The sequence below is a fragment of the Cetorhinus maximus genome, chromosome 3 (assembly GCF_964194155.1).
Source record: "Cetorhinus maximus chromosome 3, sCetMax3.hap1.1, whole genome shotgun sequence".
NCBI classification, from domain to species: domain Eukaryota; kingdom Metazoa; phylum Chordata; class Chondrichthyes; order Lamniformes; family Cetorhinidae; genus Cetorhinus; species Cetorhinus maximus.
The window spans coordinates 127,472,805-127,489,390 of NC_135881.1; the positions used below are offsets into that span (position 1 = coordinate 127,472,805).

The window sequence follows — 16,586 nt, forward strand, 5'->3', positions numbered from 1 at the left end:
GGTCCTTTACCATGAGTATTTTTTATTAATCCTGTCTCAGTACACATTACCAGGTCTAAAATATCCTGTTCTCAGTTCAGTATAGAATGTATTAGCAGCATTGACAAACAACGTGTCAATATATTGAGAACTTTGTTCCTTGTTTTAGTATTAAAGAGCTATAAAAATTCAGTCTTACAGGTGTAATATGTTACAAAGCATGTAGTTGTTTTACAATTTGCAAAATATATTTTGCACTCAGTGGCTCAAAGCACAGTACACTATTTTTTTTTCTATATGAAAGGTTTGTGCATAATTCAATGCAATTTACTCATCAGAGAACATTTTTCAGTAAAAATAGAAAAAAACACAACAAAAAAGTTGTTTCATACAGGAATTGACAATGCTCTATATGCTATATTCAAACTCTCGAGAATGACTGAAAACAGGTTCTGCAGCAGCCACAGCTGTACCAAATGGTGCCCACACTCAAGCAACCTAAGAAGCAGCTTTATCACCAAGTAAAATTATAAACAATCTAAGAACATAAAATTCTTTACATTGGACATATTCTAAAGGACTCAACATGCACTGGTACCATCATTTTCTCTTTCTGAAATATTAAAGCTGGCACTGGAATGTTTTCACAGTACCACCCCCCACTCCTGCCCACCACCCCCCACCCCCATACCCTCCCCCTCAAAGTTAGCCTCTGATCAACAACAGAGAATAGAAACAAAGAACTCACCGCATTAAAATTGGGGAATAGGCTGACCGCAGCAGCAGAGTCCAGTGGGAATGGAAGAAATGGTTTAACATCCAAGGCCGGCTGCATAGCTGGGACTGGCGGCCGCATTAAGGCAGGAAGCGCATTGCTTTGGCATGTGCCGCCTGCAGAGAAGAGACATAAGTCAACATTTATTTTAGCATGTTTTTGTTGTGTTGTTTTTGCATTCCGTGTCAGGCTAAAGACAGCAGCCAAAACTGGAGAAAAAAAAGCTTAAGAAACTGTTTCAGCCACCCACTTCAAAAAGTGCACCACGATAATTTCACTGCAGTTATCAACAGCACCGGAGAATGAATAATAGCACAGACAGATGTCCATTGCTGATTAATCCATGGACCAGAAGAAAATAAAATATTTTGGATGGTTATGTTCAGAAGAGCGTAATTCATTCGAGGTACACTGACAGACAAGCTGATCTCTGCTGATAAAGCCTCACAGGCTGCTCACTACCCTGGGGTGAGCTCAAACCTGAAAGTAGGAGCGATTCCAAGACTCTGATCATCCAATTGAAATGAGTTTTTACGTTCTGTGGGAAAAGTATGCAAATGAGCATGAAATCACAATACATACTGATGAGCAGCAGCATGTTTACATACCACTGCAAACCCGTAAATTTGTTTGCTTCTTGCCACAAGGCACAACACTATCCTGTCAGCTGCCAAGAATATAAAATGGTTACAGACCTAAATAATACTGTGCTTTCAATTATTTTCCAAATTATAGCTCTTTTAATATTAATTGAAAACTAACTGAGTCAAAGGAATGGTTTTAAAGAAAAATAACTGTAAGTTAACAACATTCATTTCTGGGATGTATGCACTGGACTGTAAAAGCTGCTGGTTGCTTTCCAAGAGATATTAAAATTGAAATGTGATGGGAATATTTTATACCACAAGACATGGCTCAGATGTGAGTCCACAATTTGGCCAGCAGACTTCACTTTCCGCTCCCCCCCCGAACTTGATTCTGTTTAGTTATAAATAGAATAGAATGCTTATTGAGACAGTATAAATGCATTCAGAATCACTGCAGCAATTGTTTCAATGGGAACATACATTTGCCAAAACAGGTTCGATGTACATTCAGACATGTAGCTCATTGCGTACCGATTGGAAGTACATTTTTGTGAGGCGAAGGGAAGAGAAGGCATTTTTTTTTTTAGAAATATTCATGTCACCAACAGACTCTCTGTTCCATTTCGGGTACAAAGTACCAGGATCAAGCACCCTGAGGTCAAGCATTGGAAAGTTTGGATATGAATTAAAGCTAAGACTCTGCTGCCCAGTAACCTGCCTTCAGCAGCCCTGTTGTACCAGAATCACATGTCCATTTCCCACACCACACATTCTTGTGGCCTCTCCAAATAAAACTGCCAATTAAATGTCCGTTAGTGCTGAATTATTGTAAGTTTGGTGCTGTGGACTCATGTCTACTGGCAATTGTATTGAGGCTGCCCAATCTCATTGAACAGAAAACCCCTCCAGCTGGCACTGAGAACAGGCTTTGATCCATCAGTCTGAGCTGGATGTAAATCAGGATGCCGGAGGTCAAAGGGCAGTGTTCTCACTCCCCCTGAGTCACCCACTTCCTATGGAAACACCATTGCAATGTTTTAATTATTTGCAATATTAAATATGTTTATCTTGCATTAACATATCAACGGTTAAATTTCCTGTTAAGATTGTGAAGTTTTTAGTCAATGAAATTATCTGGAATATCAACAGATCAGCTGTATCTCCTGATACACTTACATCTGGCTGTATCCCTATGTTGCTGCTTCTGGTAAAGCTATTCGATATGCAGCTTGTAGAAGTTGTGTGAGCCAAGGTGAGTCAGCTTCTGATTTTCCTTTTCCAGGATTGTTTCTCAGATCAGTGAAGATCATCAAGGGAAAGGTTAAATGCATTCTTGATCTGTGTACATTGAGTAAATCTTTTGTGGCCAGGAGACTCAACATGACAGTTTTCCATGGGGTTGCTTTTGATCCAAGTAAACAGAAAAGGCATGCTTTGCAATTGTTTTGTCTTTATAGACTTTCTTGGTAGGGAGTACTTCAGCTGAGAATTACCTGTGCCAAGAGCCAAGAGCACAGTTTCCCTTTCAATGCTCTGGGAATGCGCAGAAAATAACAATTGTTTCCCTGTTTCTCTAGCATATGTTCCTTCTGGTTATCTGTCAAAGCTTCTCTTATAACTTCTGCAAATCTTCTGTTCTACTTCTTTTCTTGCTAGCTCTCCTAAAAGTAAGCTGATTTCTCTGACTCACTTTTCCTCTCCAGCAATGACTTTGGAAAAGAACAACCCTGTAAAAACTGAAGTGAGAAGAACTTCTATTAAAAATTAGATAAACTGTCTGTACAGCAATGTACAAAGTGTCCTTAATAAAACAGGGGAAATAGAGGCAATAATATGCTGCAAGGAACCAGATATAGTTAAAATTACTGAGACCTGTGGCAGAATTATAACCTTTGGACTCGCTCACAGCATGGGAGAGTGGAAGCAGATTGAAAGGAAAAAAGATAGCGGAACTGACTTTGCAGTGGCTTTTTTACCTCAGCCATGACGTTAACATCCCGCTTCCAGGTTTCACAACCAATGGAAAAGGGAGATGTGATCATGACCTGCACATAACTGTTAAAGCCTCAATATTTCAAGGAACCCCAGCCAGAGATCAGAATTGATCCATTCAGTAATTGTCAAGGCAGAGACCGGAATATCACTGATGGAGTCTCGACATGGAAAGGTTGACACTGTCACATGAGGGGACATGTCTTTAAACAATTTTTCCTTTATTAAAATTTTAAAATCAAATTGCTCTCCCTGAGGCAGCTTGTGCCTCAGGGAGATTTCTGCGTTCTTTCGCGCGCAGCGCAGGCCCCGACTCAGCCTACTCTCCCACCCGCACAGGGAGTGCTCAGCACTTCCAGGTGCGTGTCACACTGGGCGGGCCTTAATTGGCCCACCCACATAAAATGGCGGCACGCAGCCAATCGCGGGCAGCGCCCACTCCCGCCCAACCCCGCCGACGGGGAGAAAGTTCTCCCCCTGGGGTCAGAATTAAATACCACACAGCTACGTTGTACATAACACTCCATCATTTTGACTTGATGCCACCAGCAACTAAAAAAATGATCATCTCCACAATGATAACTTTGAACTGTTTCCACTTGCCAGTTCCAATTCTTGTCTTTTTTCTCTACAGGTTTGTCAGGCGTCATGCAGGAAATGATATTGGAGGAGGCCAAGGAGTCCTCAGAGGAGATCTGGCATTCTGACTAAACACCTTCGCATGAATCATGTGCACCCTCCACCAACACAGAAACACACAACTTGGCGAGGCTGCCAAGGCAGGTAATTGGGTTATCACATGGTGAGGAACATAGCACATGTGAGCAGGATCAGGTGTTGGAGCCAGGTACAGCAGTGGAGAGCTCCATCAGAGGGCACAGGACACTCCAAGCTCCACTCAGCTGGACACAGATGCTGAGCCTTGTGGGTCATCAACTAAAAGGACAATTCTGAAGCAGCAGCAAGAAATGCTTGGGATTCAGTCAGTATTTCCCAAAGCATTGTGCACCATTGCTAACATGAGTTCCATAATACCTCAGGCCTTTGGATTGATGTCGGCCCCATGGAAAGAGTGGACACTTGCACTGAGTAACAGACGTGGTAGTTAACAGAGTGCATGTTAGGCCTAACCAAAGACTTGTACACACAGTCTGCCACTTCAATGACTGAGCATAAGCTGGGGTAGAGAACTGCAAAGGTTCACAAACCTCTGAGTGAAGAAATTTCTGCTCATCTCAGTCTTAAATGATTGACCCCTTATCCTCAGACTGTGCCTCCATGTTCTAGATTCCCTATCTAGGAGAAACAGTCTCTCAGTGTCTACCTTGTCAAGCCCCTTCAAAATCTTGTATGCTTCAATGAGATAACCACCCATTCTTCTCAACTCCGTAGAATATAGGCCCAACTTAGCCTCTCATCATAGGACAACCTGCTCATCTCAGGGGCCAATCTCCTGAACCTTCTCTGTACTGCCTCCAATGCAAGTATATCCATCTTAAATATGAAGGCCAAAACTGCACATTGTACACCAGGTGTGGTTTCACCAAAACCCTGTACAACTTCCAGCAAGACCTCCTTATTTTTATACTCCAATTCCTTTGTAATGAAGGCCAATGTCATTTTCCATCCTAATTGCTTTCTGTAGCTGCAAGTTATTTGCTGTGTTCCTTGTACGAGTACACCCTAGTCTCTCTGAACATCGACTTTTAAAAGTTGCATGCCTTTTAAAAAATATCCTGCTTTTCTATTCTTATTACCAAAATCACACTTCCCCACATTATTCTCCATCTGCCACCTTGTTGCTCACTCATTTAAATTGTCTGTATCTCTTTGTAGTCTCTTTGTGGTCTACCTCACAGCTTACATTCCCACTTAGTTTTGTAATGTGAGCAAACTTGGATACATTACTCTTGGCCTCTTTATCTAAGTCATTAATATAGATTGTAAATACCTGAGGCCCCAGCATTGAACCTTGTGGTACTCTACTAATCACAGCTGAAAATGCCCCATTTATCTCTATTCACATTTTCTATCTGTTAACCAATCATCGATCCATATGAATATATTACCCTCAACTCCATGAAACCTTACCTTGCATCAAATGTCTTTTAAAAATCCAAGTGTGCTAGGGCCAGAATTTTGCAGACCCATTGGCATTGGGCATCATGGTGGGTGGGGGGACAATATGGTAAGATTGCCACATCCCCCAATGCTGGATCATCCAGGCACATCGGCGTGACTACGCGCTGACATGTTTCGCAAACGTACATGAGTGACATGCACCTGGTGAGCTGCACTTTGCCTGGGGTTCGAGGTTTGTTTGCCTACCTTGCTTCGGGCAGCATTCGCAATCATCAGCACTAGGTTTCGCAGGCAGCGCCACATCACTTTTAGGGGGGCTCGGAGGCAGGTCTCTACCTACCAGATCAGCCATAAGACGGGGGTGGCTTTTCAATGGCAGCAGGACCATGGCTAGCTTGGGGAAGGGGGAGAAGTGGCCTCAGGCAAGGGAAAAGGCTGCAGGGTGAGGGCTGTACTGGAGAAGGGGGTATCCCAGGGTGTTTGGGGGGGGGGTACATGTTGATCTGTGCAAATGACCTCAAGATGGTGAGGGCTGAGGAGGCAGTCTCCAGAGGAGGTGAGGCCAGATGGAGATGTAAGGATATGTGTGGGAAAGTGTGTGGTCATGTCTCTTGATCTGGCAGTGAGTGAGATGCCAGTGAATGTATGATGGCCTTGTGAATGTGTGAGTTTAGAGTGATAAGATGGTTGCCTTACCCTGGCAGCTCAGGTGAGATCATTCATCCGTTTTCTGTACTGGATGTCTGACCTCTTGTGTGCAGCATTGGCACAGACCACCTCTGCTGCAACCTCCCAAGCTGGAGTGGTGAAACTGATGGGCCTCCTGCAGTCAGAGCAGGGATAGAGGACATCATGATGACCTCCACAGTGTCCAGAAGATGTCCCAGGGATGCATTACTGAATTAGGGGCTGCATGCTTCTTGGCTTTTGGTGCCATGTCTTCAATGGAGCAGTCCTTGGCTACAAGCATTGAGAAGTGTGCGCATGGTTGCAGTTTCAATATGGCGCCCTGCAGCGAGGTAATGGCGTGGCGGGCAAATCAGAGGCTGCTCACCAGCGAGACGGTGTGTTTCCTGTGGCTGCATAATTAATGAGGCAGAAATGGGACAATACAGCGTAAAAACCTGCCATGGATGGAGGGCTTCAGTTAAGTCTGGGGATTTTGGACGGACCTGCCTGGCAGACCCCAATGGGGGTAGGGGGGTGGGGGAGGGGGAAGGGCGGTCCATGTTTTAGAAGCTGGAGGAAGGCTTATGCGGGTGCAATTTGGCAGGGGGTGGCATGTGCCTCTGATGGGTGCAGGGGTTTCTCAATCCAGAAGGAAAAAACAGTGGGCAGAATTTAACCCATATTGGGCAAGGTCAGTGGTGGCGGGCGGGGGTGGTTGAGAAGGCAACTGCCACCCACGGTTGGGGCCGGAAGGCAAGTTCACACTGGCGGGCCAATTAAGGCCGGCCCAGCATAAAACACGGGCTGGGGTGGCGGGGGGGGGTGGTGGAGTAAAAGCCGGCCGAGCGCAACCTTTGTGCATGTGTGCGAGTGCGCACTTCATAATCTCGCTGAGGCCTAGAGCTGCCCCAGGGAGATGAAGAGATATGAAATTTTTTTAAAAATGTAATGAAACATGTCTCCTCATGTGACTCTGTCACAAGAGCAGGGACATGCTATTAATTAAAAATTAAAGTTTTTATTTTATTTTTATTTGCTTTTGGAAACATCATCCCACCCGTGGATGAGGTTTCCAAAAAAGTGCAAAGGCCGCTTGGCCTTTTCGCCTGCCCGTCAACCGTAAGGCTGGACAGCAAGTGAAAAAAATTATTTTAATTAACTTTTTAATGGCCATAATAGGCCTTTTAATTGTTGGAGGACGCGCTGCCGACTCTGGCGATTTGCCCGCCCGCCAATTGTAACGTTGGATGGGCAACAAAAAAATTCTGTTAATGGCGCTGTTAGTGGGCTTAATTGCCTCTTAATTGTCGGCGGGCACACTTCCAATTTAGCACGCCTGCCGACTGAAATATGTGCGCGATAACGTCAGGAAGCTCGCCCCGCGTCATCGTGCGTCATTTTATGCTTGGTCGGGTCAGGCGCACACCCACCCACCGAGCTAAAAATTTTACCCAGTAAAAACTGGGAAATAAGAATACTGATCCAAACTAGTCTCGTATGCCATAAAATGGAACACCAGTAAAACTGGGAAATAAGAGTACCGCTCCAAATTGATTTTTTCCTTCTGGGAAAGGAGTTACTCGCCTTCCTGTCCGCTAGAAGCCTGTGGAGTGAAAGCTGCTGGGTTTCCCACCTTCTTTCCGCCTTCTCTGCTGCACATATTATACTGGCAGGGGCGGGATCAGGCCCTTAAGAGGCCATTAATTGGCCACTTAAGGGTCTCAATATGCCCAAGGATGGGCGGGCTGCCTCATATGGGAGACAGGTCAGGGGGTGAGCCACCCGTTTTATTTTGTGGGTCCCTTCCACCTTCAAATGTGGCAGCGATGGGCCTTAAAATTCACACCATGGTTTTCTAAGTCTTACTAAGACTTTCTTAATAAGCGGTTCCAGCATTTTCCTAACCATGATGTCAGGCTAGCTGGCCTGTAATTCCCTGAATTTTCTCTCCTTTTCCTGAATAGTGTTTTTACGTTTGCTAATTTCCAATCCAGTGGGACCACTTTAGAGTCTAGGGCCAGAAATTTGCCCTTGGGCAGGGGTGGGCAGGAGTGGGCAGGACCGGACCGCAATTTCATGTTGGTGGGCCAATTAAGGCCCACCCAGAGTGAAATGTGAGTGGCAGCGCTGAGCGCTCCCTGTGCTGGGGGCGGGGGGAGGAGGGCAAGTGGGCCGAGCATGAACTTTGCGAACGCACGCGAGTGAGCACTTCCTAATCTCCCTGAGGCAGCGTTGCAGCGTTGTTAAAAAAAAGAAAATAAAAATGTAATAACACAAGACCCCTCTTGGGACACTGTCACATGAGCAGGGAAATGTTATTAATTCAATTGTAAAGCTTTGTGTTTTTTTTATTTACTTTTGGAAACTTCATCCCACCCATGGGTGAGGTTTTCAAAAAGATGCAAAGGTCGGCTTAGCCTTTTTGCCTGCCAGCCCACCATTAGGTTGGACTGGCAGTGAAAAATTTAGGTTAATTAATTACTTAATGGCCTTAACAGGCCTTTTAATTGTCGGCATGTGTGCTGCCGACTCTGGCTTGCACCCGCCAACCGAACTATCGCGCAACTGCACGTTGACGTCGGCACCCTCGCCTTGGCTGACATCAGTACACATCATATCATGCTCCAGCAGGTCAGGCGCACGCCCGCCCACCAAGCAAACATTTCTGCCCTAGGAAATTTTGGAACACCATAAACAGTACATCCACTATCACCGCAGCAACCTTTTGTTTAGAACCCTAAGACGCATGTTATCAGATCCTGGGGATTTGTCGGCTTTTAGTCCTTCAAGCTTTTCTAATACCTTTTCTCTGCTAATAAATGCTAATATTAATTAATTTGAGTTTTTGTTTTTATTAGCCCCTTTATTACCCTCTATCTCTGGGGTGTGATTTGTGTCTTCTACTGTGAAAACAGACCCAAAATATTTGCTTAACATCTTATTTCCCATGGTAGTTTCTCCTGTCTCTGCCTCTAAGTGACCTTTATTTTATATACCTACTCTCCTCCATTTGATATACTTGTAAAAGCTCTTAAAATCAGTTTTTATATTCCTGGCTATTTTTTTCTCAATTCCCTTATCATCAACTTTTTGGTCACCCTTTGCTGGTTTCTCAAACTGTCCCAGTCCCCAGACTTACTGTTATTCCTTACAGTATTATAAGCCTTTTATTTTAACGTAATACTGATCATAACTTCCCTAGTAGACCACAGTTGGATCTTTCCCACTGAGTTTTTGTTTTTGATGGAAAATATTGTTGTTAAAAATTTTGAATCATTTCTTTTAAGTAAAAATAAAGTATGAAAAGGGAGAGAAAGAATTTGTAATTTTACAAGGGCAGTCACTTGGGATGTCACCTCCACCGCCCACGCATAAAATGGGAGACAGGTCAGAGCAGGTGAGAAGGCAGCTGACAGGCCATGCACTGCATTTTATGAGCTCCACCCCACCTTCAAATTTAAACACTTTCATTTTTATATAGCATCTCTCACTCAGGACATTCCAAAGCACTTTACAATAAAGTATTTTTGAAGTGTAGTCACTTTTGTAATGTAGGAAATGTGGCGGCCAATCTGTGCACAGCAAGCTCCCACAAAAAGCAATGAAACATGTGGCCAGATCATCTGCTTTAGATGTTGGTTGACGGAAAAGTGTTGGTCAAGCACTGGGAGAACTTTCCTGCTCTTCTTTGACTAATGCCAAAAGCATCATATCTTTTACCTACCTGACAGGGCAGATGGGATTATGGTTTAATGCCTCTTCTGGAAAGTAGCACCTCCAAAAGTGCAACACATCCTAAGCACTGCACAGAAGTGGTAGCCTTGAATATACGATCAAGTGTCTGGAATGGTGCTTGAGCCCACAACCCCTTGACTCAGAGGCAAGAGTACTACCACTTGGACCTGAACTGAAGTAAGATTGTTGACCCTTGCTGACATCCTCTCTATCATCCCCAATAAGCATGCCTCGAAACTGACTTCTGTCCAATGTCATAGTTTCCATTTTTTATTTCCTTTTCCTTGGAAATGTATGTTCATTTTCCCCATAAGAAAGGTGACCCATTTACCCTTCCAACTGTTGCCCTTGTAGAGGGACATTCTAAAGGCATATAAGCTTCTCTTAACTTACCTTATCCATCATTTTGAAAACTAACCCATAATAATTAATAGGATTTCCAGTATAGCTATTCTGTAATCTTCTTCTCCATGTTACAAAATTCTGAAATAAATTCCTAAAACTTTGGTAATTCTTTGTCATTGTCTTTGATCTCTCCAAAGCATGTAACATAGCCTGGCAATATGCAAGCTACCAGCAAATAAACTTTCACCAAAATTATGCTCATGCCCATTTAGTTTCTTCTCAAATCTGTAGTTGATGGCTTATCCTCTGGCTCTTATTGCATAAATTCTGAGATCTCTCATCTACTGTCGCACAGTTTTGAGAAGAAACAAAATGACATTAGGGGCAGGGTTTTTAGGGCGGCAGGCAGACGGGATTGGCAGGCCTGGGTTTGGCCGGGGAACGGACTGCCCACCGCGATCGGCCCCGACCGCGAATTTATGCTGGTTGGCCAATTAACGGCCAGCCAGCGTGATGTCCGCACTGAAATGATGGGAGGCGGTTGAGCGCTGAAGTCAGCACGGGCATGGGCGAGCGCTCACAGGAAGCTCCATGAAGGCAGAGAGCTGCCTCAGGGAGCTGAAGACCTGAACAATCTGAAATAAAGGTCACAGAAACTAGAAAAATGCCCAAGTTTCATAATTAGTCACCTGAAAATGTAGGTAATGAAAAATGTTGTCCACAGGAATTTATTTTAATTTTAATTCATCACAAAAGCCTCATCTCACACATGGATGAGGTTTCCTGAAAAATGCAAAAGTTGCCTGGCCAATTCGCCCGCCCGCCAACTGTAACGTTGGACGGGCAACGAAAAGTCTTGGTTAATTGCACGGTTAATGGGCTTAATTGCCCTCTTAATTGTTAGCGGGAGCACTTCCGAGTTTAGTGCGTGCCCGCCAGCTGAAATATCGCGCAAGTGCACAATGATGTTGGGACGACATCATGTGCTATTTTACACGCGAGCGGGTCAGGTGCGCACCCGCCTGCTCAGCGAAAAATTCTGCCCTAGGTGTAACTTTGGTGGCTGTCCTGATATGTGCACCTTGTTCTGCTCCAAGTCACTGGGAATAGATGTCTTTCTCTTCCACTGCTCCTCTGACTCATTAGGTGGCAGAGTTGTACAACACACAACACTCAATGACCAGCCTGTGAGTTTCAGCAGAGCTTTATTATAGGTTTCTCCGTGTTCTGGCATCTGAAATGCAGCTTCAAGGTGCTTAATTTGTGTTTAGTAATGACCCTAATGACTGCATGGGATTCATTCTATCGGCACTCCACCAATTTTTGTGGCTGTTAGAAAAGTGTCATGAGCCAGGTTTCAAGAGAATAACCTTGGCCTACGATGACACAACCTTTCCCATCTTTATGGCTTGAATAATCTTGGCACTGAAGGCCACATTAAAATGGAGGCATTTTGGCTACCTGGGAAGTTGGTATTCACTCCTAGATCAAGTGTAACTGATCACAGGCACGTTTTAATAGAATACAAGGCTTTGTTGTTCATGAAAACAGAGGAATTGTGAACAGCAGCCTATAGGCACACATGAGGGCTATCAGCTGGAATGGGCAATAAATGCTAACTTAGCCAGTGACACTCAGATCCCCATGAAAGAATAAATGAAAAAAAAGATATGATTGGTTTTGGGGAAACCCAGTCATGCAAAAAAAAAGTACTGCTTGACCATTCTAATGCAGGCTGCCCATACAGAAAGCAGAAAGCTGCTTACCCTATTAAATATTGCATCAGTCACTTGTTGGTTACATATGTTAACTGCAGGTTGTGTGATGTTTGTGATGTTCCCTGTGGCAGCTTGCATTGAGCCAGAGGTACAACAGTTCAAGGCTGTGGTTGCAATGACAGCCACCAGCAGTGCAATTCCTGTAGTAGAGGTTGCTTAGATATTAGTTTCCAGGAAACAGTACAACTATATCATTGCTTCTCAAGTGAGCTGAGACCTAATTGGGACAATTCTCTTCATGTAGGCGCACTGCAGTCCGTAGACATGGCTTCCTGCTGATAGCAATCTAGCTCAGGCGTAATCTCACTTGACTAGACATTCCTCCATTCCCCCTGATCTTCTATTATTCCCCAATAGGAATCCTATTATTTTGTTAATTAGAAGGTCCATAATAAAAATATCACTTTGACAATTAAAACAAAATTTGTGTAAAATGCTGGCCAAAATCCTTCAAAAACAACTTTGAAGAAACAAGTTGCCAAAATAACCTGAAAAAGAAATCTAAACTGAGATTGTAGATTCAATTTATAATCACTAAAGTAATCAGTCACCCTTTAAAGACTGACCTCTTGTCAGCATAGACCAGACCTCTCTGCAATGCTCCCTGCATCCTGATGGCAATACACAGCCTATTGCTAGCAAGAATCATAGAAAATTCCCTGTATAAATAGTTGCATGAAGTAATGATTCATCTCAGCATTGTGATAAAGTTTGTTTTTATCAATAACTTTGTCCGCTGCTTTATGCCATCCTGCCCCAGAAATTATTGTTTTGTGCTTGTGAGAAGAGCCCTGGTGATTGGGTTCTCTGCAGATTTCATCACCCTGTGGTGGTCAGAAAATATATCATTTTTACAGCAAATACATTTGCTAGATGTGGCATGTTTGCACACACAGCAAGCTCGAAATTGGGCCAAATGTATCCAGGCCAGTGTGTAGCATAGTATAGCCAATCAATTCATACAAACTAAATTGAGTGGCCACAATATGCAATATACATTTGATTGTTTTATGAAAGAAATTTGCTATTGCTCCGAATAGTTGTTATGCAGTATTGCAGTGCTACATGCAAATTGTAGTGCAAAGGGTTAATGTTAATATGTAAAGGAGACGCCGAAGATTTGCAATGTGCTACACCGATTGGGGCTTACTACAAAGCCAACAAGGGGCAGGTCAGTACACTTATGTATGCAATAGGTAGTTGTGAAAACGATATCCTAGTCAGACAAGGGATTGACAAGGTAACTACTGCATATGATGAAGTAATTAAAGCATTCGATGCCTACTTCAGTCTCAAGAAAAGTACCATTGTTGAGCAGGCAATGTTTAATAAGTGCACCCAGTGGCCAGGGGAAAAGTGTGGAGTCATTTATTAATGATCTATACTGACTGGCAGAAAATTGCGTGTACAGCAACTTAAAGGAAGAATTAATTCGAGATGGCATAGTTTTTGGAGTTTTAGGGCAAAATCATCCCAGATTTGCACTAAGTGCAGACGTAAAAAAAAGTTGTTTTAACCATTTGGCACAATGGCAGGTTTTCACACTGTATCGTTCCCTGCCTGGTGCCTCCTGCCTCATTAATAATGCATTCGCGGGAAATATGCCAAATCACTGGCAGCCGGGCTTGGATTTCCCCGTCATGCCGTTACCTCACTGCTTCCTCGCTCCAGGCGCCATATTTAAAGCACGCCAGAGCACAGCCCACCATGTCTACAGACCAGGACGGCTCCAGGCGACATTTGACCCCAAAAGCAAAGAAGACGGCAGTCCCCAAATTTAGTGAGGTCTCTCTAGGGCGCCTGCAGGGCGCAGTGGAAGGCTGCAGTGATGTCCTCTACCCACACTCTGGTCACAGGAGGTCCACCAGAGTTACCAATCTTGCCTGGGAGGTGGTGGCAGTGGTGCTCAATGCCAGAAGAACACAGAGGAGGTCAGCCATCCAGTGCAGGAAGAGGATGAATGATCTCATTCATTCCACCAGGGTAAGTCAACTACCTCATCACTCTCAACTCACATACTCACAAACCCATCAGACATCTACAGGGATCTCACACCTCAAAGGACAACATCACTAATTCTCTCACACACCCTTACATCTCCATCAGGCTCATATCCACTGGAGCTCACACCCTCAACCTGTCCGTGGCTCCGCTCACCACACAAATGTTCCATGCAGTGCCATGTGTCCTGCTCACACTCTCTCCATCTGTTTTCATATAGGAAAAGCTAGCTCACAACAGCAGGGAGAGGTCCCAGACTTGGGGGGAGGAGGGGGGGAGGGTGGAGTGGCCCACAATAGGCCCGTCACTCACTTTGAGGAGTGTGCCATCGTGCTGACTGGTGAGGACATGGACAGTACCTGTGGCAATAGTGAGGTTGGTAGTGAATACCCACGTGAAGATCCTGCGCCACATCATCCCTCTCTCAACGCAAATGTGAGTGCTGTCTCTCCGGCTTTTGACTCTGTTGCCATGCACTATTTATCTCTACTTTCGTTCACAGGGAGCTCTGCCAAGCGACTGACACTCTCAGCCAGCTAATCCCTCAGCTCCATCCGTGTCCTCAACTCTAGCCAAGAGGAGACCTCCACCATTGAAGAGCTGGAAATAAGCAGCTTGGAAGACCCGCCACAGTGCTTACCCACACCCTGCACCAGCACAGAGACACACGCCTCAGTGGGACCTGGATGTGGAGCAGGCTCGGGTTCACAATCTGGTGGTCACCACACGGACATGTGTTGGCAGCAGGAAGCAGGTTCAGCTGAGCTCCCCAGCACTCAGAGGACTGCAGGGGAAGAGGCATCTGTGAGGTCTGAGTCAGATGACTAGCCTCTGGATTCAGCTTTCCAACTCATCATGGAGAGTCAGCAGAAAGCAGGGAACATCACACAGAGCTCTTGAAAGCCCTCAACAGAGTGGCACATGAAATGGAGGAATGTGTCTGCCTGATCTGTGATGAAGTGATCCCTCATGTGTGCATATGGAGGTCTCCATGGGAAGGATGACGAAGCATGGAGACCCTGGTCTAGCAGAACGTGGAGATGTGCGCAGACCTGTACTCCATTACGGTAGCCATGAGTGAGTTTCTGCCGTGGGAAACAGTGCAAGAGGGAAACGGGGCACCTCAATGTCCTCCATGTACTCCTTCCCCTCAAGGAGTCAGAATGGGGCCCTTGGGCACCCGAAGGGTGGAAGAGGGGTAACTGTACACCTCTGGATCATCCACTCAGGAATCTCAGAGGCTGTCCGCTCCCCCCGAATTCCCTTTGCCGATGACCCCCTCATCCTCATCCTCTGTCACTGCAGAGGGAGCAGCTGGCCCACAGGAGGACAGCCAAAGGAAGTTGGAGCTCTTAAGGCTTCAGCTTTCCAGAGGACACACTCGGAAGTCATCAGAGGCAACAGGGCCAACAATTGCACAGGCTGTCTCCACCCCTGTTGCGGATGTCAGGGCAGCACCTAAAATAAGTGGTAGGCCTAGAAAAATGAAGCAATTCTGATCACAAATAGTTGCATGAGTGAATATATTTTGTCACTTTATAATCTGAAAATATATCCACTTTCACTGAGCAATGTGTAATGGTGTCTTTCAGCTTCATTGACAGGCCTCACAAGTCCTCCCACTGCATTTCTCCCCACGAGCAGTTCAGCTGCATGCGGAGCCTTCATCAATCACACTCATTTCACGGTCCTGAGCATTTTCAATGCTGTCTGCTGGGGCTCTCTTTCGTTGTCCATCTGAGCTGACCTGCATTTCCGCTCACTCACTGATAGCACTCCCATGCAGCACCTGTGCCCGTCCAATGACGTGTTTTACAACAGCATATAAAAGGCGTGCGCTTGGCGGCTGCAGTTAGAGGGGAACTCGGAGGTGAGTGCGCAGTAATGCTGTGGAGCACTCGCCCGGGTCGCCTGTTGGACTTCAAGGTTGAGGTACGTTTGGGAGGGTGGGGGTCGGGGCAAGGTCCGTTTTGGGGGGGGCAATGGTTGAAGGTATCGCACAAGCACATGTGGGGTGGGAGGTAAGGTGGGCGAGGGAAGTGGCTACGCATTAGGGAAACTTTTATAAAGTAACTATTCCTCTGCAGCTGACACAGTTCAGGTGCAGCCACATTGATGTCTTTGGAGTCGGGTCTCTAGCTTATCTGCCCACTCAAGCAACGCAGAGGCGTCAAAATGCCACCAAATGCTCTAAAGCTTTTCACCCCTTGGGCACAGACTGCAAAGTCATGAGCATTTTAGTGGACTGCAGAACAGTTGGACGACTGCACACGTTGTACAACCTCCTCGCTAAAGCTGGCCATGTAGCAGTCACTGGTGGAGGTGCTCACAGTCCCTTGCAATGTCAGCATCCCGGTTTGGACCAGTCTCCCTCATGGTTCAAGCTAACAGTGCAGCCTTGCAATGTCGTTTAGGAGAATGCCTGCATCTGAGCTGACAGCACAGCATGCAGTCCAATGGGCAAAGCTGCCGCCAATCGGTCGGGTGAAGTGGGGCGCAGGTGTGTAGGGTTTTGAGCAGCCATGCAGCGCATTAAACTCTGGCCATCCAAGTGATGGCCAGCACTCTCCAGGATGCTTTAAGGGGCCTTCAGACTTAACCAAGAGATGCTCTTAGTACGCCCATGCTAACCCACGTGTCTCT

The 16,586-nt window shown here is 45.4% G+C and overlaps 1 protein-coding gene across 6 annotated transcripts in view; it reads right to left on the reverse strand.

Annotated features, from left to right (window-relative positions):
* The window catches only part of LOC144678897 (zinc finger protein 385D-like), a 452,940-nt gene that overhangs the window by 372,608 nt on the left and 63,746 nt on the right, over positions 1 to 16,586 (reverse strand). For 5 of the 6 annotated variants that reach the window (XM_078538956.1, XM_078538951.1, XM_078538955.1 and 2 more), the window contains one exon: positions 728 to 870. In XM_078538956.1, the coding sequence (XP_078395082.1) occupies positions 728 to 870 (143 nt within the window). Of the gene's footprint in view, positions 1 to 727; positions 871 to 1,004; positions 1,186 to 16,586 lie in introns of those variants that run through there. The other variant, XM_078538954.1, reaches the window with a different exon arrangement.